This window comes from Gobio gobio (genome assembly GCF_949357685.1).
Source record: "Gobio gobio genome assembly, chromosome: 3".
NCBI lineage: Eukaryota > Metazoa > Chordata > Actinopteri > Cypriniformes > Gobionidae > Gobio > Gobio gobio.
The window spans coordinates 56,168,868-56,195,474 of NC_137099.1; the positions used below are offsets into that span (position 1 = coordinate 56,168,868).

Genomic DNA, 26,607 nt, shown 5'->3' on the forward strand with positions numbered 1-26,607 from the left:
AATGTCTGGAGGGGGTATTTTGGAAAATAATTATACTTCAAGTTTATTTATTTTTTCTTATATCATATTTTAAAGGTCCCATGGCATGGCATTTTTCTATTATTTTATAATGTTTCCTGAGGTGTACTTATATTGTTAGTATGACTTTTACATCATAAAATGTCATAATTTAGAAATAAAAGGCATTTTGTCTACACTGCTGTTTGCCCTGTGGCTGAATGCCCTGTTTCAAGAGGCGTGTCTGCTGGGAGACTTCATTAAAAACGCCCACTGTTGTGATTGGCTGACATCTTTGCATTTTAAATGAGCGGAGGGGGCGTGGTTTAACAAGGTCTACGAGGCAGGAGCTGCTGCCAGAGAGACGGATGGACCTGAGTTCACTTCTCATCAGTTCTCTCAGCATGTCTGAACTGTTGTAGTTACAGCATATACTTCAGGTTATTAGTTTATTTCTAGTCAGAGGGGCTGTCACTCATGTCAGAAAGTTAGTAACTTTAGTAAATTATGGATCAGCGCTGACTGGAGACGCGAACCGTTTAGAACGATTCAGTCCGATTTGGTGAACTGATTCGGTTCACTAAAAAGAACCGGTTCAAAAGAAAGATCGTTCGCGAACCGGACATCACTAATGTACCAGAGTCAGAGCTCAGCGATTGCTAACAAAGTTATTTATAGTAACTACTGAGTTATGAGAGCGCTGTCAGTCAGCGCGAGTTTATTGTGTTTGTATCTGAGAGTTCTGAATAAACACGAGTCCCAGTCACGCCGAGTCAGTCTTCATCATTATTACCAACTTTGTAACACATGCAAAGTACCATTACAGCTGTCGAGATGAACGAGTTAAAAGTAAGTGTTGATAATAGCATTATTTTTAAAATAAAATAAAAGCGTCAGTGACACGCGTTGAGTACACAGCGCAAAAAAAGACACAACAGCATTAATCGATTGTAATCCAGTTTATTGTGGGGCTAGGCTGGCTAGCCCGGATATGCTCACGCTTACCCCCCTTCTGCTTAATCTCACGCCGCGTTTGGTGCCTCCGCTGTGGGCCAGATGCAGTACTGGGGGTCGGGGATGTTGAAGGCCGACCGGTCAGTGCAGCCCGAGCTTCGGCGTGTGTGAGGTTTATCTCTAAAGATGTTACTCTGCTGATGTTGAGCAGAAACTCACGACTGTATGCACATTTTAGAACCGATAGACGCGACGAGGACGTACAAAAACACTGACTCACAAGATAACACGAAAACACCGTTCTGTCTGGAGAGAGAGAAGCCGCAGTGTGTGCACGAATAATAAATAATTAGCTACACATCAGAAATCACTGATCACAGATCAGAAGGAACTGAAAAAAGACTTCTGTTTTCATTTGTACTTCCAAACACTGAGAAACTGCCAGCGTTCACTCGTTCACAAGCCGAGGACAATAATATAGCGTTTGCATGGGCGTGCCAGATTCTCTGGGCGGAGGAAAGGGAGGAAACCGTTCCTGCTTGGACGTCAAACCAGGAGACTTCAGGATTGGCTCGTCTGGCCTGTCATTTTCTCAAAGGCAGAGAAAGACAGCCAGAACTCGGTTTTACACCGATCAACATTTCTATCCACTTGGGGACAATATTCAGGCTAGGGGAACTCATATTAATGTTGAAAAACCTCATAAAATGAAAATTTCATGCCATGGGACCTTTTAAATATTTTTAAAAACAAATCTAATATTTACCTCATGTTTTGATAGTTAATCAAACTTGTAGAGTCATTAAAAACAAATAGTGTATGCAATAACACTTTCCTTCCATGAAATGCGAAATACTTCTAGTTTTGTTTTCTTCCAGCTGCTCTCCATTTTTTCGGGCTGCTTTCTTTAGGGTTTTTGCATGTGTTCATAATTTTTTTATATGACAGCCTGGCTAAAATTATGTCTGCACAATCCGCCATGTTTCATTGCGTTATCACAGACAAAACAACTGATTACAACTCATTTTTATATTTGAATAAAGTGTGAAGATGCCAATTTTCCTAGGCCAGAAATCACTTTTTACCATATAGATAAAATTAATAATAATAACAAAAATGTATTCCTTATACAAAAATATATTCTGGTAACAATTACTATAATTTTGGTAATATTAGTTAGCATGAACTAACAATGAAAAATAAAAGATCAAAAGTCGCATCTGTTAAAACAAGGCGCTGTGAAGTAACATGAAACTGTTTATTAGCTAACATTAACAAAGATTAATAAATGCTGTAAAAATGTATTGCTCATTGTTAGTGAGTGCATCAACTAATGATTTCCTATTGTAAAGTGTAACCAATATTCTTTATATTCTGCTGCCGTGTGGATGTTATGGATTGTTTTTAAATCTGCAGGTGTCAGATGCTGTGAAAAAGCAACAGTATGAGTTTGACAGTCTAGTGCTGACCGTTTCTCTTCCTGCTCAGCTGTCCGTCAGAGAGGTGAGTCCTGTAGATGATTGGTTTATCATCTATTTTCATGAGGGAAATCTGGACAAACTGTGTTTCTCTGTGCATTTGTACAGCATTCCTGCTGGTTGCATGTCAAAAAGGAAGTCAGGTATGTTAGCAGGACACATTTCCCATCATTCCCGGCAACAGTATCTGTTTAAAGCAGAGGTTCTCAAAACTGGCCCTCGAGGTCCACTGTCCTGCGTTTAACTCCACTTTTGTGTTTCCAGGGAGAAGAGCATGTGTTTAGGTAAAGATGATGTCATCCAGGTGAAGGACGCATTCAAGTGGGCCGTGCAGGGAAAGATTGGCCAGGAACTGGGAGCTTCTGTCCTGGCCAATGTGAGTCCTCCTCCTTCTTCTTCTTGATTGGCTGTCTGAATAGTTGGCGGTTATTTTATCTCTTTGTTGTGTGATCCGCAGAGTCCGTGTGAAGTGAGTGTCGGGTTTATACATCCAGAAACGGACGAGGACTGTCATTTTTTGTAAGTGGGTCAATGACCAAAAGTGTTGGTTTGATCATTTTTCTTGCACTACACTAACTTCAGTGGCATATTCGAATGGTTGAGCTTTACTAATGCAGGCGATTCTGCAACTTGCGTAGCAATTTTGATTATGTACATTTATGCATTTAGCTGACGCTTTTATGCAAAATGACTTTGTAAGACTTTTCCCAAATTAACATGTGTGTGTCTTTCTTTGGGCAGAGCGAACACCTGTCCTGACTGTTTCAAACCCACCAAAAACAAAGCGGTAAGCGTTCCCATTTTTCCCATGTTGTAATTGGAGTCCTCAATCCATGTTCTCATCTCTCTACTATCTTTTAAACGGGACCTATTATGCCTTTTTTCAAAGCCTTGATTTTGTCCACTAGAATGTTTCACACTGTTGCAGCTCCTCTTTTTAGTTTAGTTCCTGTCTCTATGAAGCCCCTCCTCCTGAAAAGCACAATGTGCTCTGATTGGCTGGGTGGATCAGTGTGTTGTGATTGGTCAACCACACCATAACTGCGAGTTTCAACCACAGACTGTAAAAAAATATGGACGTAGTGTCCGTGACGTCACCCATAGGATTCTGAAGAGCAGTTTTGAAGCGTAAAGTAGGGTCGAGCTGGCCGTTGCCATTTTGTCAGCGCGTCACTCCCGGAAAACAGAAAATGGGCAAAGAGGCGGGACGTGGGTGGAGCTGAGGTTACGATTGACAGACAGCAGACAAACGACAATCCACCTGTCACTCAAAGTGGCCACGCCCTTAATTATGCAGAACTTTAAGGCTTTATATAATGTAAAACGAATGAGTTATAAAAAAATTCACCCCCCTCACAGTTGTCATGAAGGGCAAAATTAGCCGTATAGACCAAAACCACAATTTGTCCCAGACTGTAAACATGTTTATTTCTGCTGTAAAGTTGGGCATTTTAAAGCTACACTGTGTAACTTTTTTTGTTTATTCTTAGCTAAAACACTTAGTTCTTTCAAAAATATATGTGCTCATTAGTGTATATTTACTTCTTTCAAGTAATAAAGTATTCTCGTTAGTTTATAATATGCCATTGAACATACATACGGGTGAGGGGTTCGAATGCGGGTCGCCATGTTGCCCCTCCATCTTGAAAGTACATTAGCCAAAGAGGGACATACCCGTAAATTCAAGCTTCACCTTTCGCGTTTTAACACTCGATGGCACCGTGTCGAATGTGGACGAGGTCGAACTGGAAGCCATGTTAATCTTGGACTAAATCGGCCACCGTAGGAGTTAAAACGAAATCGGAATTGAGGAACAGAAACTAATATTCACTGGATGGTCATATACATTTTCACCGCTAGATGGGGGAAAATATCACACAGTGTAGCTTTAAAATGGGGCTCAATGAGATTCTGCTCCCTTCTGGAGCTTGTCTTTGTCCTTTTGGAGCTTTAGTGGCCAGTCGATGAACGGCAGTTTAAGTCACTAGTGATGAAGTAAATCCATTATGTGACTCGCTAATGCTGCGTCTGAACGAAGTCGTTCACTCCTCATGTGCCTAACTTACGATTTACAATGCAGGGACTGGAACTACTAATATACTAGTTATAAATACAGTAATCATTACTTTATTTAGGCAAAATAAGTTTCTTTGTGATTTCCAAGCGCATTAATGTTAGCGGTCTTCCACTGATAGCCATGGCATTAGCTAGCTTTGTGGTTAGCTAAAGTCTGATAAGCCATAATTTAGAAATGGACTGCAAAATATTGTAAGACATACTTTTTCAAAATAACGGGCAGGGGAGAGATGATGCGTCTCATGCTGTCAAACTATCACGCTATTAAAGTCCCAGTGAACCGGAAGTTGCAACTGATTTTATGTCAGTGCTGTGACGTATATTTCCAAGCGAAACTGAATATTTAATAGAGGGCAGGGTTTCACTTCAGCGCTCCTCCTCTCCATCTCACGCTCATAGCAGTCTAACGGATGGAGGGCGGTGGTTAAGGATATTCAAACCCAAGCCGTCAAACTGTCGTCATCGGAAAGGGAACGCCATTCAAGACCGGAAGTTACTTTTCAGATTTTGATTAAAGATGACCACAGCAAACCATTTTTTTCTGTGTATTAACTTGCACGGATTAATTGTTCACCCTAAGACCTGTAATGTGGGCTAACAAAGTAAATAAGATTTTGATTTCATGAGGACTTTAAAGAATCTTATTCAGTCACTTTGTCCGAGTTAAACTGACAGTCAGTCAACTGTACTGGAACAACCTAACGCAAGCTAATTCCGTTTCACTCTTGGCTTACATGTAACAGCAAAACTGGACTTGGCAGTCACAAATTTTGTCATGCTTATTTGAGTTAAGAGAACTGATGGGGATGTTCTTTTAATTGTGATTCAAGCAATGTATGTCTTGTGACAGTTGCCACCTTACCATGCACTTCACGGATGATCTCAGTTGTGAATGTTGGTGGTGTGCAGCATGACTCTGGCTGGATCAGCTGGGGTTGCCAACCGGCACATTGTAGAGCGCCCTCTGGTGGACAAACTATGAAACGCCAACACTCATAATGTGGTTGAGCGGTGTTTCGTCCGTTTTTTTTTTTATTTAAATATTCATTTATCGGCCATCATAAATGCCGATACCGATAGTTTGGATAATGCCTGATATCGGCCGATAATACAGGCCCGCCGATATATTGGTCGGGCTCTACTACAAACTAACTCAACCTTTTTTTGTGTGTATGTCTCGGGCGGGAATTATTTAAATGAGGAATATTGTGACGTGTTAGTTCCTGGAAGAAAACTCAAGGCTACAATGGAGTTCAGAAACAGTGACACTGATATTCAGAATAACTCATGAAGTGGATGAGTTTCTCATGTTCAGCAACGTTAACACACTAAAGAATGTTGAACATGAATAAAAGCATAATAGGTCCTCTTCAAAAGAGCCTATTTTAAATCTAAAAGTACTGTAGTTGTATTCCTCTTGTTCTCTGTCCCTCAGTCCATCTTCACCAGGATGGCGGTGGTTAAAGCTCTAGAGAAGATCTCTGATGAGAAGTTTAGCAGGTGAGCGCTCACATGAGACAGTTTTTGTAAGTTACTGTATATTAGTAACTGTTATGATTACATTTCAAGTGTTTATGCTTACATTAGAGTCTTTTGAAACGGTTTTTACAGTTCGATCCTCTCACAGTGTGTCAATTCCTAATATTATGTGGGAGGCTGAAAGTATACATGGTCCCAAACTGAGATCATTTATTGTCAGTCCAATGCTGATGAAAATGTCAAGATCCTTGCCTTTAAATGTTTGAGGTGTCATATGCAGGCATTATCCTTGTCCACCAAAGAAGCCAAACACCAGATGTACAGCGCTGGACACCACGTGTCTCCACACGTCTGTCTTTATAGCAGGTATGTCCAACTGGTTACTAAACACCAGATAATAAGTATTAAGTTCTTTAAAAAACTTAAAGCGAAAACCTACTGAACTTCTGTCTGCAGGTCGGTACAATAAGTTTTCCCGGGAGCTTCCGCAGACGCCGTGGGTGATTGATGGAGAGAGGCGGATGGATGGATCCGTGGAGGAGCTGATCGCCGCTCCGCTCCTGTCCTCGTTCAGAGCCGACGGTGAGCATCTGTGTGTCAATCACTTCACGGGATATTCAGCCGTCTCAAGACGGATCCCAAATTGTGCAGGATTTACCAGTGAGTCTTTTTTCGTGTCTCCTCCATGTAGGTTTTAACTTCTCATCTTCAGGACGAGAAGACGTGGATGTGAGGACTCTGGGAAACGGTAAAACACGCTACATTTCCACACTGAGGTTTGTGTCGAAGCGGTCACTTAATCGTCACAATATACGTGTTGTTTCTGTGGTTTCTCAGGTCGGCCGTTCGCTCTGGAGCTGCTGAACCCCCATCGAGCCAAATTCAGCAGAACCGAGATCAAACAACTACAGGAGGTGCGAACGTTTTACTGCTCTTCAGAAATCTGTGTCAATATTTAGTGTTAGTAATATATTAGCAACAGTCATAATTATACTTGCATTACATTCAAGTCTTTTGAGACTGTTTTTACAGTTTTATCAGTTTGTCAGTTCCTAATATTTTCCGGGAGGCTAAAAGTATAAATGGTCCCAAACTGAGGTCATTTTAGTCATTTCATGCTAAAAATTTAGATAATTTCTGGGAATATGGATACACAGATTTTCATTTTGAATTTTGACTTCTGTTCTCTTCTGTCCTGCAGACGATCAACCAGTCATCTGACAAAATTAGAGTACGACACCTACAGATTGTTACCAGGTTTGTGTGTGTGTGTGTGTGTGTGTGTGGTCTCATGGGCACTTGTGTCACTGTGGGGTCCTAAATTGAGGTCCCCATGAGGAAACAAGATTATAAATCATACAGAAGGAGTTTTTTTGGAAATTTAAAAATGCAGAAAGTTTTGTGTGATGGGTAGGTTTAGTGTGTGTGTGTGTGTGTGTGTGTGATGGGTAGGTTTAGGAGTAAGGGAGAGAATATACAGTTTGTACAGTATAAAAACCATTACGTCTATGGAGAGTCCCTACAAAGATAGTGCACCAGACGTGTGTGTGTGTGTGTGTGTATACAATATCTGTGTATGTGTTTCATTCAGGTAAACCCTACATTATGAAGACAAAATGTCCCTACAAAGATGGCAATATCTGAAATCCTTGTCCTTGTGGAGACATTTTTTGGTCCCCATGAGAAAACGGCTTTTTAATCTTACTGAGTAGTGTGTGTGTGTGTGTGTGTGTGTTGTATATAAGCACAAAGATCTATTGAGAGTCAAAGATCTATGAAAGAAGTTTAATTATGGCTGGGCATTGACATAAAATTAATATTGACGGTTAAAATTATCAACTGGTTTGTATAGAAACGTTTTTTTTTAAAGTATCATATTTTTAATGTCATAATTATGTTTCTACTCCACTCAACGTATTTAGTCAAACATATATAAAAATGTACTGATTATGTAATATAATGCATATATTTAACAAAATAATTATGAATTTACTTAATTATTAATAAAATAGTTAGTTTTTCTAGCTAATTATCGAGCTGTGGGAATTGAATTGTAATTTTGTGTTTTAATTCTTTAGGGAAGCAACAAGCCGCATGAAAGAGGGTGAAGAGGAGAAGACGAAAACCTACAGCGCCCTCATCTGGACTCAGAAAGCCATTGACAACACTGATCTGGAATTCCTAGGAAACATTAAGGTCTTTCTGTGCTTTCCGATCCGTTTGAGCCGGAGGCATGAGAAGAGCAGTCCTGATGACTGTCTGTGTGTGTGTGTTTAGGATCTGAAGATCGCACAGAAGACTCCGCTGAGAGTCCTGCATCGCCGGCCGCTGGCGGTCCGACAGAGACTCATCCACTCCATGAGTACCGTTTACCTGGACACACACCACTTCACCCTGAAGCTGTGCACACAGGCCGGGACGTATCCTTCCAAAGGTCATGATTGATGGTGTATAGGTGATGTGACTTGATGCACTTTTATAAATGTTTCCCTTCACGGACGACACTGCAGGTACATTAAAGAGTTTGTGCACGGAGACTTCGGCCGCACTAAACCCAACCTCTGTGACCTCATGAAAACCGATGCTGATATTCTGGAGCTGGACGTCGAGGTGCGTTCTTATTAAATATGCAATATCACGAGTCACAGCTGATGTGGTTTGGACGCATGATGGAAATATTTAGTAGCACTGCATATCATCTCTAATATTCCTCCTTCCTGTCTGTGTGTTTTAGTCCGTCGACATCGACTGGCCTCCTGCTATTCCGGATTGACGTTTGGGATTTTAAGAAGGGTTTTTGTATGTCAGGACTATATATTTCTCTCATTCGGTTCTTTGTTAGTTTGATAGTCATTTGGTTGAATTAAAGCAAACCCCGATGCATTGGACTGTATGCATTTTCCTTAATAAAACAGCCTAATTTTGTTTTTCTTTGTTATTGTCAAGTTCCTGTTTTAGTCTAGCTGCTTTGTTTATGTGGTGTTTATATTTAATCCCGCATATGTCATGAGATTACAGTTGTAGTAAAATATAAACAAACCCATGTGGAGATTTCATTTACATTTAAGCATTAATTATTCACAGACAAGGCTTAAGCTAGTCTCAGACTAAAATGCATGTTTGAGCTGTTTTAACTGAAAGCATATCTTCAAATATGTCAGTGCCATTGTTTTGTCTCAAGATGCACATCAGTAATGTTTTTCTTTTCCTAAGGGCCTTTTATAAAAGCTTAAATATCCTAATAGAACTAAGGCCTAATTCTGGCTTAATCTAAACCTTGTCTGTGAAACCAGGCCTCAAAATATATTTGTAGGCCCTTACATCTTCAGAAATAAGGCGAAAGCACATTTGTTAAAAAGAATTAAAGTAAGGGTAGGCAATGTTAAACACTTTTTGCTATGCTGGTTAAAACTCTTCACATCCTGATGATAGCAATCAATAATAGAAGTGGTCTAAATATTAAAAATGATATCTTCTGTGGAAGTCTAAGGGCCGCAGACATCACTCGTCATCGGCATGACCCATCCATGATCTGTGACGTTCTACCTGGAGCTGTTCACGTCCTCAGACACGGATTTATGCGTTTCTCTGTCAACTATCAATGCCAAAATGAATCTGCAGCAGTCAGGTGGTACAACTAGAGCTCTGGAAGTTGTTTACGCTCATTATTGTTGTAATGTCATGTGTTTTGAGATTTGAAGTCATTTAGTGCCGTATATCGTGACGCTTTGCAGACTCTGCTGAGGATATATACCAAGTCCCTTTAAAGGGGCTATATGCGTTTTTCTGAAATTTAAACTCGCGACTGACACCTGTGGCCAAAAAACAGAACTGCTCTGATTTTCTGCTCGCTCTCGCAGCGGTGGTGACGTCACATCCGCAGACAGCGCGGGAAAAGACGACCCGCCAGAAAATAGGAAAAATAGGATACAGGCTTATAGGTGCACCCACTGTGAGCGGACAAGGTGTCAGTATGCTCATCAGGAGATGTTTGAGTCATAAATGGTAAAATTAAAAGGCTATTGTTACGTTTATTTTGGGGAAAAAGTTGCATATAGCCCCTTTAAGACGAGTCATTTCACTCGGCGGCCATCTTTGAAACGCCTCTCTGGCATGCAAGTGCAGCTCCATCTCTTTGAATGGGGAAACATCAAATTCTCCAAAACTATTTGCCAAGCTTACGATTAAATTTCATATTTGAAATCACCAATGAAATCTGACATTTTTCAGCCTGGACACAGCTAATGCCCATGTGCATCACTAAACGCAGGTCTCAGAACACTGTTTCTATAGCAACCAGAGCTTCCAACGGCAGCTGTAGTTACTTATCAACGATTGGCTATTTCATTTAGAAGGCGGGGCTTATTTGCCTTATTGGGCGTTTGCACTCTCATTCATAAGTAATCAGAGTGCACCGTCTTCCTATAAAGTCATATATATATATAGTTTTGGGATGCCTTCCTTTACATGCACATTAACTTTAAATGACATCCCATTCTTCTTCCATAGGGTTTAATATGGAGATGACCCACCCATAACAGCTTCAACTCATCTGGGAAGGCTTTCCACAGGTTTAGGAGTGTGTTTATGGGAATCTTTGACCATTCTTCTAGAAGCACATTTGTGAGGTCAGGCACTGATGTTGGACGAGAAGGCCTGGCTCTCAGTCTCCGCTCTAATTCATCCCGAAGGTGTTCTATCAGGTTGAGGTCAGGACTCTGTGCAGTCCAGTCCAGTTCCTCCACCAAACTCACTCATCCATGTCTTTATGGACCGGCGTTTTGTGCACTGGAGCGCAGTCATGTTGGGACAGGAAGGCGCCGTCCCCAAACTGTTCCCACAAAGTTGGGAGCATGAAATTGTCCAAAATGTCTTGGTGTGCTGAAGCATTAAGAGTTCCTTTCACTGGAACTAAGAGGCCAAGCCCAACCCCTGAAAAACAACCCCACACCATAATCCCCCCTCCACCAAACTTTACACTTGACACAATGCAGTCAGGCAAGTCCTGTTCTCCTGGCAACCACCAAACCCAGACTCGTCCATCGGATTGCCAGACAAAGAAACGTGATTGGTCACTCCAGAGAACACGTCTCCTCTGCTCTAGAGTCCAGTGGCGGCGTGCTTTACCCCACCCACGCTTTGCTTTGCATTGGTGATGTAAGGCTTGGGTGAGCTGCTCGGCCATGGAAACCCATTCCATGAAGCTCTACCACTTCGTCGCTGAGTTGCTGTTGTTCCCAAATGCATCCACTTTGTTATAATGCCACTAACAGTTAACCATGGAATATTTAGTAGTGAAGAAATTTCACGAATGGACTTATTGCACGTGACAGCTTATCACTGTACCACGCTTGAGTTCACTGAGAGCGGCCCATTCTCTCACAAATGTGTGTAGAAGCGTCTGCATGCCTAGTGCTTGATTTATACACCTGTGGCCATGGAAGTGACTGAACACCTGAATTAAATGATTTGGTGGGGTGTCCCAATACTTCTGGCAATATAGTGTACACACGCACACACAAAAGACGCAGCATTAAAACATCACAACTTGAATCTGGAAAAAAATACCACATGGACCCTCTGGGAAATTTGAACATTTTAATATAACTTAAAATAAATACTACCAAATGGCAATGCAAGTCCTCTACATGGCACTTGCCCTAATGTTTTGGTATGAAACAAAACAGGCAAACGACTAAAGGAAAGGTATAAAAAAATAATGAGGGAGAGAGAGCACTTAATAAACGCGGCTGACAGCGTCCTTCATCCCAACATACGAAAATAAATACAACTAAATTACATCTATAGTACAAAAATACGCTGAAACAAACCCAAAAAAACAAAAAACTCATCGGAACAACTTTAGAAAACCCAATGAGGATTTCCCGTTAGCCTGACCGAATGCGTCACAGCGAGAAAATAACAACTGAAACTTTAACGAACAATCACACACACTCATATCATTCGCTATGAAGAACCGCAACAAACACCGGCAGTTTCCAAAACGTTCACTGGATTGGGTACAAACAGGATGGGATTGAAACCATAGCAACTCGTCGTTCCTCCAATGAGTTTGTGTCATTTCAGGGGATATTTTTCGATTCATATTTTGTCACACACGATAACCGTCACGCGCCTGTCGTCACAAACAGAAGGCATTGCATATGTACATCACACAGGGGAGGGGCGGCTCCGGGGTCAAGGGTCATTCACACTGGTATTGCATGGCTCAGTTGCACATATAATGAGTCTGTGTTCTGACTTGGTATTGATTCCAAACGCAGACATCACACGTCCATAAGATTTCCACAGCTATGGAGACAGTTCTCGATGCAAAAAAATAATCGTAATGTAACGATAACGGTAAAAAGAGGAGCGAGAGGTTTGTATTTACATCTTCAGGAATAGTCCAACATTAGGTTTTTCTCTCTTTGTGGTGAGAAGTGAGGGTCAGTGGTTGATTGGTCTCTCTCTGTGCTGGTGAGAGAGACGCACACCTGTTGCTCTGTACAGTAATGGTGAAACGCCACCCAACATGAGTCTTTACACGTTTGTCCTTGACGCTTCGCGGCTCTTAAAACGCTCCGTTTTTAGCATGTCGGAGGTGAGCAGTGAAGGACAACGTGATAAAAACCACATTTGAGCAGATTTCACCCCGTCGGTGGGTATATTTATGGGTGAATCTCACGAACACATGTGCAGCTCATATTTCACCCTAAAAGATCTAAAGGAATTATAGAATATATAAAGGAATTTTTGAACCATTATGATTTTTTGCATTGTGTATTTTGCAAAATCTCACTACCATAATGCAAAAGACATAATCACTGTAATGCATCCAAATAGTTGTTTGTAATTCCCATTACGTTGGTGATTTTTATTAGGGGTTTTCATTAACCTTTTACTGCATTACTATAAAAATATTTCCATATGTTTAACTGAAGCAGCACAGTCAGTAAAATAAATACCAATAACATAAAAATACTGGTAACGCTTTACAATAAGGTCTCATTTGTTAAACATTAGTAAACGTGAACTAATAGTGAGCAATTTTGTTTTTACAACAGTTAATAATCTTTGTCAATGCAAGTTAATAATTGTTCATTGTTTGTTCATGTTCACAGTGCGTAAACTAATGTAAACAAATACAACTTAAAATTTTAAGAATGTATTAATAAATGGTGAAATTAACATTAAGACTAATAAATGCTGTGGAATTATTGCTCAATGTTAACAAATGAAACCTTATTGTAAAGTGCTAAAATAATATTATACTACTATCATTTCTTCTGTTGCGGTAATGAGAATGCTATTTTCCTTGCATTACGGTAATAAGAACATGGGAGGAAATTGTCATGAATGTAACGTCGAAATGCAAATCATCTAAGTGATGCTAAAATATGCTTAATTTTTATGTATTGCGTAATGATAGAGATTTTCGTTGCATTACGGTAATGAGAATTTGGGAGGAAATTGTCGTGGAAGTGTCGGAATGCAAAACATCTTAAGTGATGCTAAAATATGCTTCATTTTTCTGTATTACGGTAATGAGAATTTGGGAGGAAATTGTCGTGAAAATAACGTTGAAATGCAAAACATTTAAACTGATGCTAAAATATGCTTAATTTTTCTGTATTACGGTAATGACAATGAGATTTTCGTTGCATTACGGTAATGAGAATGGGGGAGGAAATCGTCGTGAAAGTAACGTCGAAATGCAAAACATCTAAAGTGATGCTAAAAATATGCTTCATTTTTCTGTATTACGGTAATCAGAATATGGGAGGAAATTGTTGTGAAAATAACGTTGGAATGCAAAACATCTAAAGTGATGATAAAATATGCTTAATTTTTCTGTATTACGGTAATTAGAATTTGGGAGGAAATTGTCATGAAAATAACGTTGAAATGCAAAACATCTAAAGTGATGCTAAAATATGCTTCATTTTTCTGTATTACGGTAATGACAATGAGATTTTCGTTACATTACGGTAATGAGAATGGGGAGGAAATCGTCGTGAAAGTAACGTCGAAATGCAAAACATCTAAAGTGATGCTAAAAATATGCTTCATTTTTCTGTATTACGGTAATCAGAATATGGGAGGAAATTGTTGTGAAAATAACGTCGGAATGCAAAACATCTAAAGTGATGATAAAATAAGCTTAATTTTTCTGTATTACGGTAATGACAACGGGATTTTCGTTGCATTACGGTAATGAGAATTTGGGAGGAAATTGTCGTGAAAGCGTCGGAATGCAAAACAGATAAGTAATGCTAAAATATGCTTACTTTTCTGTATTACGGTAATAAGAACTTGGGAGGAAATTGTCTTGAAAATAACGTGGAAATGCAAAACATCTAAAGTGATGCTAAAATATGTTTAATTTTTCTGTATTACGGTAATGAGAATTTTGGAAGAAATTGTTGTGAAAATAACGTCGAAATGCAAAACATCTAAAGTGATGCTAAAATATGCTTTATTTTTCTGTATTACGGTAATGAGAATTTGGGAGGAAATTGTCGTGAAAGCATCGGAATGCGAAACATCTAAAGTGATGCTAAAATATGCTTCATTTTTCTGTATTACGGTAATGAGAATATGGGAGGAGATGATCATGAAACTGTTGCAATGCAAAATATCCAAATGATGCTAAAAATATGCTTCATTTTTATGTATTGCGGTGAGAATGAGATTTTCTTTGCATTACGGTAATGAGAATAAGCGAGGAGATTATCCTGACAATAACGCTGCAATGCAAAACATCAAAGTGGTGCTAAAATATACTTAATTTTCTGTATTACAGTAATGAGAACATGGGAGGAAATTGTCATAAAAATGACATCCCAATGCAAAACATTAAAGTGATGCTAAAATATGTTTTTTTCATGCAAAAAATATTTAGTCGTCTTTATGATTTTGCAGTGGATTATGACACGGACATGTTGACAGGTTTCATGAGATTCACACTTGTGCTCTGAATTGCCTGAGAGACCTTTACAGTAACGGCAGTTTGTTGTATGGTTGAGTGTTTGAACAAACCTTCATATCAGAGCGTGAGGATAAAAACTAAAAAGAAACGCAAATATTAACACTAGTTTCCTCTGACACACTTTTCCCCGCTTTCGTAGATTTCAGTTCTACCGAAAGCATGAACGAGGAACAAGAACGCCTCAGACAGAGGATGTGTGTGTGTGGTGTGTGTGTGTGTTAAAAATCAGGAACAAAATTACATTTGTGAGCCTCACAGGAACAGATCTACTGCTGCATCTAATAACCCCAACTACATATCTGTCTGTCTGTCTGTCTGTCTGTCTGATGAGATCCACACACATAAGGCAACATTTTTGGTTTGTTCCCCACAACGGCTCTTTTAAACAAGTGCAAAAAAAAAAAAAAAAAAATGCTCCAGGTCTTCAACAATACTGATCATATTTCCCAAAAAACACTGTCCATGATCTGTAAACAACAAGCTGAAAGTGTACAAGACTTTTTAAATGTGGGTCGACTAGCTCAAGTCTCACCCAACTGTGCAAAACCCCTTTTAAGTCCCACATAAAATAAAATTAAAAAATGAACAAAAAGCAACAAAAAACGACTCGCTATGACTATCAGTAATTAAACGGAGGGGGAGAGAGAGGGGGGCTCTTTCTAGCATGGCTACGCAGGACTCCTTAAATGGCGGTACTCGATGACATCACTCCCGCCCGCTGGCCGAATACGAGAATTGTGGGAAATGTGGTCTCCGTTCGCTATCGGCCGCGTCCATCCCGTCCTCGTCATCTGCAGGAGAGGAAGAGAGAAACGTTACACACTTGACGGCCGACTGAATTTTCCACTGCGCTCCATAGCGCCATGCAGATTTTCACAGTGATACGCTCGATGCTTGATGGAAAAGCACGGCTCTTTCATTGTGTACCGAATGCAACTTCCCCATCCTGTGCCACAAGGAGCCGGTCTACAGGAAAAGAGAGAGAGGGAGGGGAAACAGCGCACTCACACTTCTCTGGAGGGGTGATGGTGATGGTCTGCGCCGTGAACTCCTCGTCGAAATACCTGGTGTCCGTTTCAGACGATACTTGGGGCATGAACGGCGGTACCAGCTGGAAAAGAGACGTGACCGAGAGAGAAAGCAGCTTATTATACATAATCATGTATGAATGAATGAACAAATACACATCTTTAATGAATAAGAAGTTCAAAAGTACAGCATTTATTTGAAATAGAAATCCTTTGTAACTTTATAAAGGTCACTTTTGATCAATTTAATGAATTAAAGGTGCAGTGTGTAGCATTTATGAGGATTGACAGAAATGCAAAGTTACGCATATTATAATGTTTTCAGTGGTGTATAAAGACCTTTCTTAATGTACCGTTATGTTTTTATTACCTTAGAATTAGGCATTTCTATCTCCATACACCGCGTGTCTCCTTATGGTGCGTTCACACCGGACGTGAATGAAGCGTTTCGCGCGAGTGATTTACATGTTAAGTCAATGCAAAGACGAATGACGCGATTCACGCGAATGACAGCGCAAATTGAGCATTTGACGCGTGATTCGCACAAGATGAAAAATCGAAAATTTGCCGGATATTCGGCTGCGTTAACCAATCAGGAGCTTGCTCTAGTAGTGACAACAATGAGGAGAAAATCATATGGTTTATATTAATCATATATTAATATCTGGTTCAGACAAGTGTGCATATGATTATCACTGTGATAACATTAAATGACATGAAACACAACCCAGTCTCTTTTTGTTAAATGCAAGTTTATGTATGATCAATAATACAAAAGTCTAAGTAAAAGGTATAATAAGCTATACATGAAATAAAGCAAACGATTCAGTCAAACATTCAAAGTCAGTGCTAGTCGGCTACAACGGTAACGTAAAGTTAAATAGCCTAAAAATAAAAAAGTAATGAAACTTCACTTTGCCCTCAGCCTAAACGATTTGCCAGGAAACAAATTATAGATCCATGAGACCAAAGATCGGCCGTTACAAGACGAATTATAGCTCGAGACACCACAGAGACATCAGAGCCAGCGGCAGACGGCAGAAGGACTGGCTGAGGAAAGGCTGCTCTCGCCGGGGTTAATGAGCGCTGCTGATCCACTGGAGCTCACAACTCCGAAAACGCCAGATCAAATGTTCAAATAGACACACTCTTTTTATAAATAAACCACAGATTTGAGCTTTAAACAACTACATTATCGCCTGAAAAAGTCTTAAAACTACGTTTTGTCACACATTAACAGTTGTATTTTAACAAAAAAGACGTGTAAACACTAGGGATGCCACAATTCTCAATATAATATTGAACCGTTCGGTACGGCCTTCACGGTTCAATACGCGCCTGTGAATTGCGGTTTTTCGGTTTTGCATTTAATTAAGTATTTTTCTACAAATTCTATCATTTGCCTCCATCCCAATACTGAACGTGACATACATTCACATCACAGGTTAGTGGTAGAGTTATACTCACGCAACACTATAGTTATTCACAATCACGAAAGTTCATTATTTGCATGCGTTTTACAGCCTTGCCGGTTTCATTGGCGTGCGTGGTTTTAACATGCGCTTTCAGAGCGTGCGCACTAAACGCCTGTCAAACGTGATTACAGGACTAAATCGTTTTACTGCGCTAATACTGTCAAATACACACAAGGTTAACATAAACACAGTCTATGTCTAAAGTGAAAGTAAAATCGCGTGTGTCTGTATATTAGATGCAGTATATTAGACAACAGCACAGTAGTGAACACGCGATCCTTAAAGGGACAGTTCACCTCTAAAATGATGTCATTATTTACTCACTCTAACATGGTTTCAAACCTGTATTCATTTCTCGATGACAGAATTTGAATTTTTGAACGAACTATCCCTTTAATGTTAACAAAAGACAAAGAGAAAATCACTCACTGCTCTTGACTGAAAAACTAATACAGTAGCTTTAATAAGAATCAATGTATATTTTATAGTGAAGTCTATGTAGGGTTTTATTTTTACATTCATTCATTCAATTGCATACTTTAATGCTGCTGTACAGCTCTGAGCTGCCAGTGTAAATCTTTATATATATATATATATATATATATATATATATATATTTTTTTTTTTTTTTTTTTTTTTTTTATATATTATACAATACACTAGGAATACAAGGTTTTTTTTTTTAAAGTAAAGTTTTAAGTTTAAGGTAGGTTTTTCAATTCTTTTAAGTAAAATAAAGAAAGAGTATTGCAATAAAAATAGTTTTTTTTCTCCTTAACCTCTTGCTGTTCCTGTTGCCTAAGAATAGAATAACAAAAAATGTATGTGACAAGCCATCAGAACCGAACCGAACCGAAAACCGTGGTTAAAAACCGAGGTATGTATTGAACCGTGGACTAACTGTATTGTTGCATCCCTAGTAAACACAGCCCATGTCAGCCATTTCTCAACGAGACGAACCGCCGGACAGAAGCCCCTCCCATGATGCGAATTTGCGTCTGTAAAGGAAGTGAATTTCAAGCGCGAATGAAGCGAGTAAACTCAAAATGTTCAAGCGTCCAACTTCGTGCGAATAGCGTGATTTATTCGCGTCAGGTGTGAAAGCACCATCACAGTGAAGTCGCCATTTTGCGCTGTCATGTTTCTACAGTAGCCCTAAACGGACAAACTGCTCTATAGAGCGCTAGTCACTCTCTGCTCTCTCAGACGATGACATCTTTGTCCTGTGTCGGCCACCGTAGATTCTCTATGTGCTTTGAAAGGGAGGGGTGAGCGGTTGCAATTCGCAATCTCACCACTAGATGCCTCTAAAATTGACACACTGCACCTTTAAAGTATTAATTTCTTTCAAAGAAAACTTCTGAATGGTAACGAACAAGTCACGTTTCTGCTTATAAAACCTCTATTACTGTATTGTTCCGAATATAAGACAACCCTGATAAGACGACCCCCCCCCCCTTTTCAAGATTTACCTTTTGGAAAAAGGCTTTTTGATAAAGAAAATGCTTTTATTAAAAAAAAAATATACAGCATATATTGAATTGTATTGAAAGTATGGTAAATAACCAGTAGCCCATCTGAATGGTATGTGGCCTTGAAATGTGGGCACAGTTATACATTTTAAAATCCCGTACACTGGAAGTTTGTTCGAGGCAAACAAACATGATAAGTCACGCGGCTCTTAGACGGTAAGCGTTTTTTGTGCTCTTGATCTTCTAATATTACACTCTGACACACCGTAGCTCTAGGCACACTCGTTTTACGTGTATTTGGTGCCACCTGTTGTTGCGGGTGTACTATTGACATGTACAAGTCTAGATCCTGAATATAAGACAACCCCGTTTTCTGCATCATCTTATATTCGGAAACAATATGGTATGTCTCGCCTCATTGCAAGTGCACTTGTACCTTTTTGTCATAGACGTCCTGCCAGTCCAGCGCCGTGAAGAAACTGTGTCTCATGATTTCCTTAGCATCATCCGGACCTCCTCCGAGCCTTCGGAGAATAAACCACAGATTGATATTCATTCAGGTCTCACCTGATACACAAACAGATGAAACCTGGTGCTCTCATATTGAAATGATGATGATTTCACCTCTGCCAACGCAAACAGTAGTTAGTAGAAACAGTCCAAACACACAGGCTTTGGATCACACACACACACACACACACACACACACACACACACACACACACACACACACACACACACACACACACACACACACACACACACACACACACACACACACACACACACACACACACACACACACACACACACACACACACACACACACACACACACACACACACACACACACACACACACACACACACACACACACACACACACACACACCTCTTATTGGGGTCTTTGATGAGTAATCCAGACAGTAAAGACTTGGCGTCTGCAGAGAGGGTTCTGGGAAACTTGATCTCCTCCATCAGAATCAGTTCAAACAGCTTCTCATGGTCCTGAAGAAAGACGCACGTCAGCATATGCATGAGAAACAATGTGTTGTGTGTTGTTACAGTGAGTCATACTGTACCTGATTATAAAAGGGAAGGCGTCCACACATCATCTCATACATAACCACTCCCAGACCCCACCAGTCCACCGCTCTCCCGTAATCATTGTCCTCCAATACCTGATCAATCACACAAACAACAACACCTCATCCTTAAACAGTCTCATCATGTTCAAATGCCTGATCAATCATGAAAAAAACACTTTCATATTACTAGATACTTTCATATCTTCAGTCCCCTGCACACTCAGGTCAAATGGTGCAACAATAAATGTGATTTCATAACTATAATCATTATAATTTGTCCTCCCACACATGATCCATAACTGATTAACAATAACATCAAATTATTATTGAATACCTCAACAATAAATCACATTAATATATTCCAGATCTTCATAAATAATTCGATTAGCATCAATAACTGATCAATAATCGCATTCATATCTTCCAATTCTTCATTAATAATAATAATAATAATAATAATATTAGCTCCCAATAATCGACCAGAACAAAAATCGACCAAAACAAAACCAAATATATTTCAGATCTTCATAAATAATTATATTAGCATCAATGACTGATCAATAATCGCATTGATATCTTCCAATTATTCATTAATAATTATATTATCCTCCAATCACCGATCAAAACCTCATTAATATCGTCCAATTCTTCATAGATAATAATATTAGCATCAATAACTGATCAATAAATCGCATTCATATCTTCCAGTTCTTCGTTAATAATTATATTAGCCACCAATAATAGATCAAAAACACATCAATATATTTCTGATCTTCATAAATAATAATATTAGCCTCCAATAATCGATCAAACCCCATTAATATCTTTCAATTCTTCATTAATAATTAATAATAATAGCCTCCAATAAACAATCAAAAACACATTAATTTCTTCCAATTCTTCATTAATAATTATATTATCCTCCAATAACTGATCAAAACCTCCTTAATATCGTCCAATTCTTCATTAATAATAATATTAGCATCAATAACTGATCAATAATCGCATTAATTTCTTCCAATTCTTCATGAATAATTATATTAACTTCCAATAATCGGTCAAACACATTCATATCTTCCAATACTTCATTAATAAATATATTAGCCTCCAATAATCGGCTAAACACATTCATATCTTCCAATTCTTCATTAATAATATTAGTCACCAATAATCGGTCAAAAATGCAAGAATATCTTCCAATTCTTCATGAATAATTAATAATTATATTAGCCTCCAATAATCGATCAAAACCTCATTAATATAGTCCAATTCTTCATAAATAATAATATTAGCATCAATAACAGCATCACATTCATATTTTCCAGTTCTTCATTAATAATTATATTAGCCTCCAATAACCGATCAAAAACACATTAATACCTTCCAATTCTTCATTAATAATATTAGCCACCAATAATCGATCAAAACACATATTTCAGATATTCATAATTATATTAGCATCAATAACTGATCAATAATCACATTATTACCTTCTAATTCTTCATTAATAATTATATTATCCTCCAATAACCGATCAAAAAGTCATTAATATCTTCCAATTCTTCATCAATAATTATATTAGCCTCCAATAAACGATCAAAACGCATATATTTCCAATATTCATAAATAATTATATTAACCTCAAATAACTGATCAAAAACACACTAATATCTTCCAATTCTTCATTAATAATAATAATATTAGCCACCAATAATCGATCGAAAAACACATATTTCCAATATTCATAAATATTAACCTCAAATAACCAATCAAAAACACACTAATATCTTCCAATTCTTCATTAATAATAATAATAGCCACCAACAATCGATCAAATCTGAATAACCAATCAAAAACACACTAATATCTTCCAATTCTTCATCAAATAATCCCATTATGCTCCAATATCAATGCTCAAAAATCAATTATGGACATTATCCTAATATCTGATCCACGACCGGTCATATTATCCTCAGACATCTAATCAATAATCAATCACATTTACATCAACAACTACATCCTCTTTTAAAACCTAACCAGTAACGTCAAACATCCGTGTTTTAAAGTCCATGTCCAACCCGGATAAATGACTCAAATGATGGGAAGACAGCCTGACGTCCGGTTACATCAGCACTAGCATGAGTAATGTCAGGGTTACAGCATCCATATGCATCAGCATTGTTTATTATAAATGCTGCGGTAGTCATTTCATTATCAAAAGTGGAGCTTAAACAGCAGTGAAAACGGCCAGCAGGTCACGGTTACGTTTCCTGTCTGATCACTCTATTTTTACCCATGAGCTGCTCAGTCTTGTCTACAGCCTACTGCTGTTTGTGGCTATTTCTGTCCGGACGCTAAAAAGCACAGCTAAAGTGTGACCCTGTTCCTGCTAACCTGTTCCGGCTGTGACAGACGGAGAATAAACCGCCATCTATATTAAATGTACCGCGGTACAGAGGGCTTCCTGTGCCGGGTTTAAAGAGATAAAAACATGTTTGTGTCCCGTACCTCAGGGGCCAGATACTCCGGGGTCCCGCAGAAGGTTTTCATGGTAGCGGCGTCTGTGATGCCCTCCTTACACAGGCCGAAATCAGTGATCTTTATGTGACCGTCCTTATCCAACATCAAGTTTTCCAGCTGGAAAAACGCACACAAATGGATTTGTTATAGCTTACGTTCAGATGATAATACGAAGGATGAAAATGAGTCTGTGTTTTGTTCACCTTCAGGTCTCGGTAAACAATCTTGGCAGAGTGCAAGTAATCCAACGCAGAAACGATCTCAGCGCCGTAGAAACGGGTTCTATCCTCCGAAAACACGCGCTCTCTCGACAAGTGAAAAAACAACTGCAACCGCAATAAAAAAACAAAAAAAAGAATATTCAGAATTCACAAATCCAAATGTGCGTCACACCCACATACATACAACATGAACAGTTCAAATAAAGCAAGAAAGACGACCATTCAAAAGAAGGTTGGAAGGAAAGTTTGGAAACTGTTTAAAGAAACATCAAAAGTTGGAAAGACAAAAAGTTCAAAAATGTACAGAGAAAATTTGAAAATTATTTTGAAAATTTTCGGATAGAATTTCAAAATTTTGGAAAGAAAATTTGAAAGCTGGAAATAATTTTTGTTAATTGTTTGAAAAAGTTCAAAGGTTTAAAAAGATGATCCAAAATTTCTAAATATTAGAAGGTCAGAAGGACAGAAGAAAATCCAAAATTTGAAAAGAAAAGGTTTGTAAGTTTGAGAAGATCTGGAAATAAATACGATATTTGGAAAGAAAAGTTAAAAAGAAAGTCTAAAGGTTTGCAGGAAGATTTTAAAGATAGTTTGAAAGCCAGAAAGAAATTTTGTAAATCATTTGAATGTTTGAAAAAGTTTAGAGAAAGTTCAAAAGAAAAGGTTTAAAAGAATGAGCCAAAAGTTCAAAAGAAGGTCACAAGTTTGACAGAAAGAACAAAAGTTGGGAAAAAAAGTTTGAAAATATTCCAAAGTTTGAAATTTGGAAAGAAAGATAAATTTGTTCGAAAAATTTGGTATGTTTGTTTGTTTATTACATTTTTAACGCCATGCTAGCATTGAGGCTATTTACATGGCAACCACAAGGTCAATATCACAATCCATAAAATAATTATTCTATTATATCTTATTATTACATAATAAGAAACATTACAATTTAGAAAAACAAAAGTTCAAAAATGTACTAAAGGAAGTTCTAAATGTGCAGAGAAACACTAAAAATGTGAAATTATTATTGTGAACATTTTCGGGATAGAATTTAAAAATTTTGGAAAGAAAATTTGAAAGCTGGAAAGAATTTTTGTAAATTGTTTGAAAAATGTTCAAAGTTCAAAGGTTTAAAAGGATGATCCAAAATGTCTAAATATTAGAAGGTCAGAAGTTTGACAGAAAGAACAACAGTTTGTAAGTTTGAAAATGTTCGAAAGGAAGTTTGAAATTTGGAAAGAAAGAAAAAAAAGGAAATCCAAATTTGAAAAGAAAAGGTTTGTAAGTTTGAGAAGATTTGGAAATAAATTTGATATTTGGAAAGAAGAGTTTAAAGGTTTGCAAGAAGATTTTAAAGAAAGTTTGAAAGCCAGAAAGAAATTTTGTAAATCATTTGAATGTTTGAAAAAGTTCAAAGTTTAGAGAAAGTTCAAAAGAAAAGGTTTAAAAGAATGAGCCAAAAGTTCAAAAGCAGGTCACAAGTTTGACAGAAAGAACAAAAGTTGGGGAAAAAAAAGTTTGAAAATATTCCAAAGAAAGTTTGAAATTTGGAAAGATAAATTTGTTCGAAAAATTTGGTATGTTTGTTTGTTTATTACATTTTTAACGCCATGTTAGCATTGAGGCTATTTACATGGCAACCACAAGGTCAATATCACAATCCATAAAATATAAAATAATTTTACATAATAAGAAACATCAAAAGTTAGAAAAACAAAAGTTCAAAAATGTTCTAAATGTACAGAGAAACACAAAAAATTTGAAAATTATTTTGAAAATTTTTGGAAAGAAAATTTGAAAGCTGGAAAGAATTTTTGTAAATTGTTTGAAAAAGTTCAAAGGATGATCCAAAATGTCTAAATATTAGGTCAGAAGTTTGACAGAAAGAACAACAGTTTGTAAGGTTGAAAATGTTTCAAAGAAAATCCAAAATTTGAAAAGAAAAGGTTTGTAAGTTTGAGAAGATTCGGGAATAAATTCGATATTTGGAAAGAAAAGTTCAAAAGAAAGTCTAAAAGTTTGAAATGTGGATATAAATTTAGTAAATTGTTTGAATGTTTGAAAAATATCAAAGATTAGAGAGAAAGAAACCTTTAAAAAAAAATAATGATTCAAAAGTTCAAAAGAAGATCAAAAGGACAGAAGTTTGACAGAAAGAACAAAAGTTGGGGAAAAGTTTGTAAATATTCAAAAGGAAATTTGAAAGAAAGATAACAAAAAAATCCAAAATTTTAAAAGAAAAGGTTTGTAAGTTTGAGAAGATTCAGGAAGAAGTTCGATATTTGGAAAGAAAAGTTAAAAAAAAAGTCATTTTTAACGCCATGTTGCATTGAGGCTATTTACATGGCAAACACAAGGTCAATATCACAATCCATAAAATATCAAATAATTTGACATAAGATAGAAAATCTAAAATACATTCAGGTGACACTCCAAAATATTCCTCGTAAACATGTTTCTGAATAAAAACGTTTTCTAGCAATATCATAAAAAATTACAGTCCAACAGAATGTGTTTCTAAAATTTGGTAAAAATAGTTTTTTTTTTTAAGTTTGAAAGCCGGAAAGTTTCCACCGCGGGAACTTTCCCCCCAGGAACTAGGGACTTTGGGGTGGTTCTCTGTGTGTTTCGACCGCAGGAACCAGGGTCTAAATGAAGTTCCGGGGGAAAATTACCTCCTCAAAACGGCCCTGCTCGCGAGGTAGTACTTTTACAAAGTTCAGGAACTTTCGGGGGTGGGACTTGGGCGCTGAACATGCTGATTGGTTAAGCTCACCCAGCATTTTATTTCAACCTAAAAGTCAGATGCGGTGCGTGCAGTAAGAGCTGTTCGCTATTCCAATCAACAATGGAGTTTAAAAAACACGGCCAATGGACCAGCGGCGAGGTTCAGGCTTTGTTAAGTGTATTTGCGGAAGACGAAATCCAACGGGAACTGGAAATTCGTGCGCAGTCCTACGTCACCGGACTAATCTTCACCGTACTTTAGACCGCGATGGAAACAGATAGTAGCAGGTCTGGGGGAAAAAAGTTGCTCCGGGTAATTTCGGTGGAAACGGGGCTTTTGTGCGCTTTAAAATGTTTGAAAGAAAGTTCAAAGAACGTTATATTTCCAACTTTCTCTCAAACCTTTGAGGTTCTAAAAAAAACTTTTAAAATAACTGAAAGCATTTACCTCTCCTCCATTCACATACTCCATAACAAAACATAAACGATCCTTCGTCTGAAACGAGTACTTCAGCGACTGCAGGCAAGACAAAACAATTAATAACTCATCTTTTGTGCTTTAATTATATTGTTTACTTTAAATGTCTGAGGAGAGTGTGATATATATTTATTAGGGCTGTCAAAAGATGAATCGCGATTAATCGCATCCAAAATAAAAGTTTGTGTTTACATAATATATGTGTGTGTACTCTGTTAATTATTTATATATAAATACACACACATTCATGTATATATTTAAGAAATATTTGCATGTATATACTGTATATACATTTATATAATCTATAATATATATAAATATAAATGTTTTATATATAAAAATAATATTTTTTTCTTAAATATATACATGCTTGTGTGTGTATATATATATATATAAATAATAATTAACAGAGTACACACATATATATTATGTAAACACAAACTTTTATTTTGGATGCGATTAATCGCGATTAATCTTTTGACAGCCCTAATATATATATATAATGGCATCCCTCACAGTTAGAAACGGATGCCTAGTGTTCTTCAGAACTCTGCTCTCCGTGAGTGTGTGAGCCACTTCATCCTGAAAGTGAAAGAGAGAGAGAGAGATGTTGATTTCAGCTGACGCCCATCGTT

At 37.8% G+C, this 26,607-nt stretch overlaps 2 protein-coding genes across 3 annotated transcripts in view; one reads left to right on the top strand and one right to left on the bottom strand.

The window, feature by feature from the left end:
- Window positions 1-8,912, top strand: part of pus10 (pseudouridine synthase 10) — a 10,876-nt gene extending 1,964 nt beyond the window's left edge. The window contains exons 4-18 of the mRNA XM_079812208.1: window positions 2,368-2,454; window positions 2,538-2,572; window positions 2,694-2,805; window positions 2,887-2,948; window positions 3,171-3,216; window positions 5,941-6,005; window positions 6,265-6,350; window positions 6,441-6,566; window positions 6,676-6,732; window positions 6,822-6,898; window positions 7,186-7,241; window positions 8,063-8,180; window positions 8,262-8,404; window positions 8,495-8,594; window positions 8,719-8,912. Of these exons, the coding sequence (XP_079668334.1) occupies window positions 2,368-2,454; window positions 2,538-2,572; window positions 2,694-2,805; window positions 2,887-2,948; window positions 3,171-3,216; window positions 5,941-6,005; window positions 6,265-6,350; window positions 6,441-6,566; window positions 6,676-6,732; window positions 6,822-6,898; window positions 7,186-7,241; window positions 8,063-8,180; window positions 8,262-8,404; window positions 8,495-8,594; window positions 8,719-8,757 (1,209 nt within the window). The 3' untranslated portion in view covers window positions 8,758-8,912. The remainder of the gene's footprint in view (window positions 1-2,367; window positions 2,455-2,537; window positions 2,573-2,693; window positions 2,806-2,886; window positions 2,949-3,170; window positions 3,217-5,940; window positions 6,006-6,264; window positions 6,351-6,440; window positions 6,567-6,675; window positions 6,733-6,821; window positions 6,899-7,185; window positions 7,242-8,062; window positions 8,181-8,261; window positions 8,405-8,494; window positions 8,595-8,718) is intronic.
- A 2,656-nt stretch (window positions 8,913-11,568) lies between these two features.
- The window catches only part of akt3b (v-akt murine thymoma viral oncogene homolog 3b), a 31,545-nt gene continuing 16,506 nt past the window's right edge, over window positions 11,569-26,607 (bottom strand). Inside the window, exons 7-16 of one of the 2 annotated variants that reach the window (XR_013816170.1) lie at window positions 26,489-26,554; window positions 25,943-26,011; window positions 22,762-22,884; window positions 22,547-22,675; window positions 20,033-20,131; window positions 19,843-19,958; window positions 19,388-19,475; window positions 15,985-16,087; window positions 13,970-15,767; window positions 11,569-13,838 (exon numbers count right to left, since the gene is read on the bottom strand). Coding sequence is in view for 1 of the 2 variants with exons in the window: in XM_079812010.1 (XP_079668136.1) it covers window positions 15,682-15,767; window positions 15,985-16,087; window positions 19,388-19,475; window positions 19,843-19,958; window positions 20,033-20,131; window positions 22,547-22,675; window positions 22,762-22,884; window positions 25,943-26,011; window positions 26,489-26,554 (879 nt within the window). In the remaining variant the exon portion in view is untranslated. Of the gene's footprint in view, window positions 15,768-15,984; window positions 16,088-19,387; window positions 19,476-19,842; window positions 19,959-20,032; window positions 20,132-22,546; window positions 22,676-22,761; window positions 22,885-25,942; window positions 26,012-26,488; window positions 26,555-26,607 lie in introns of both variants that reach the window. The other variant, XM_079812010.1, reaches the window with a different exon arrangement.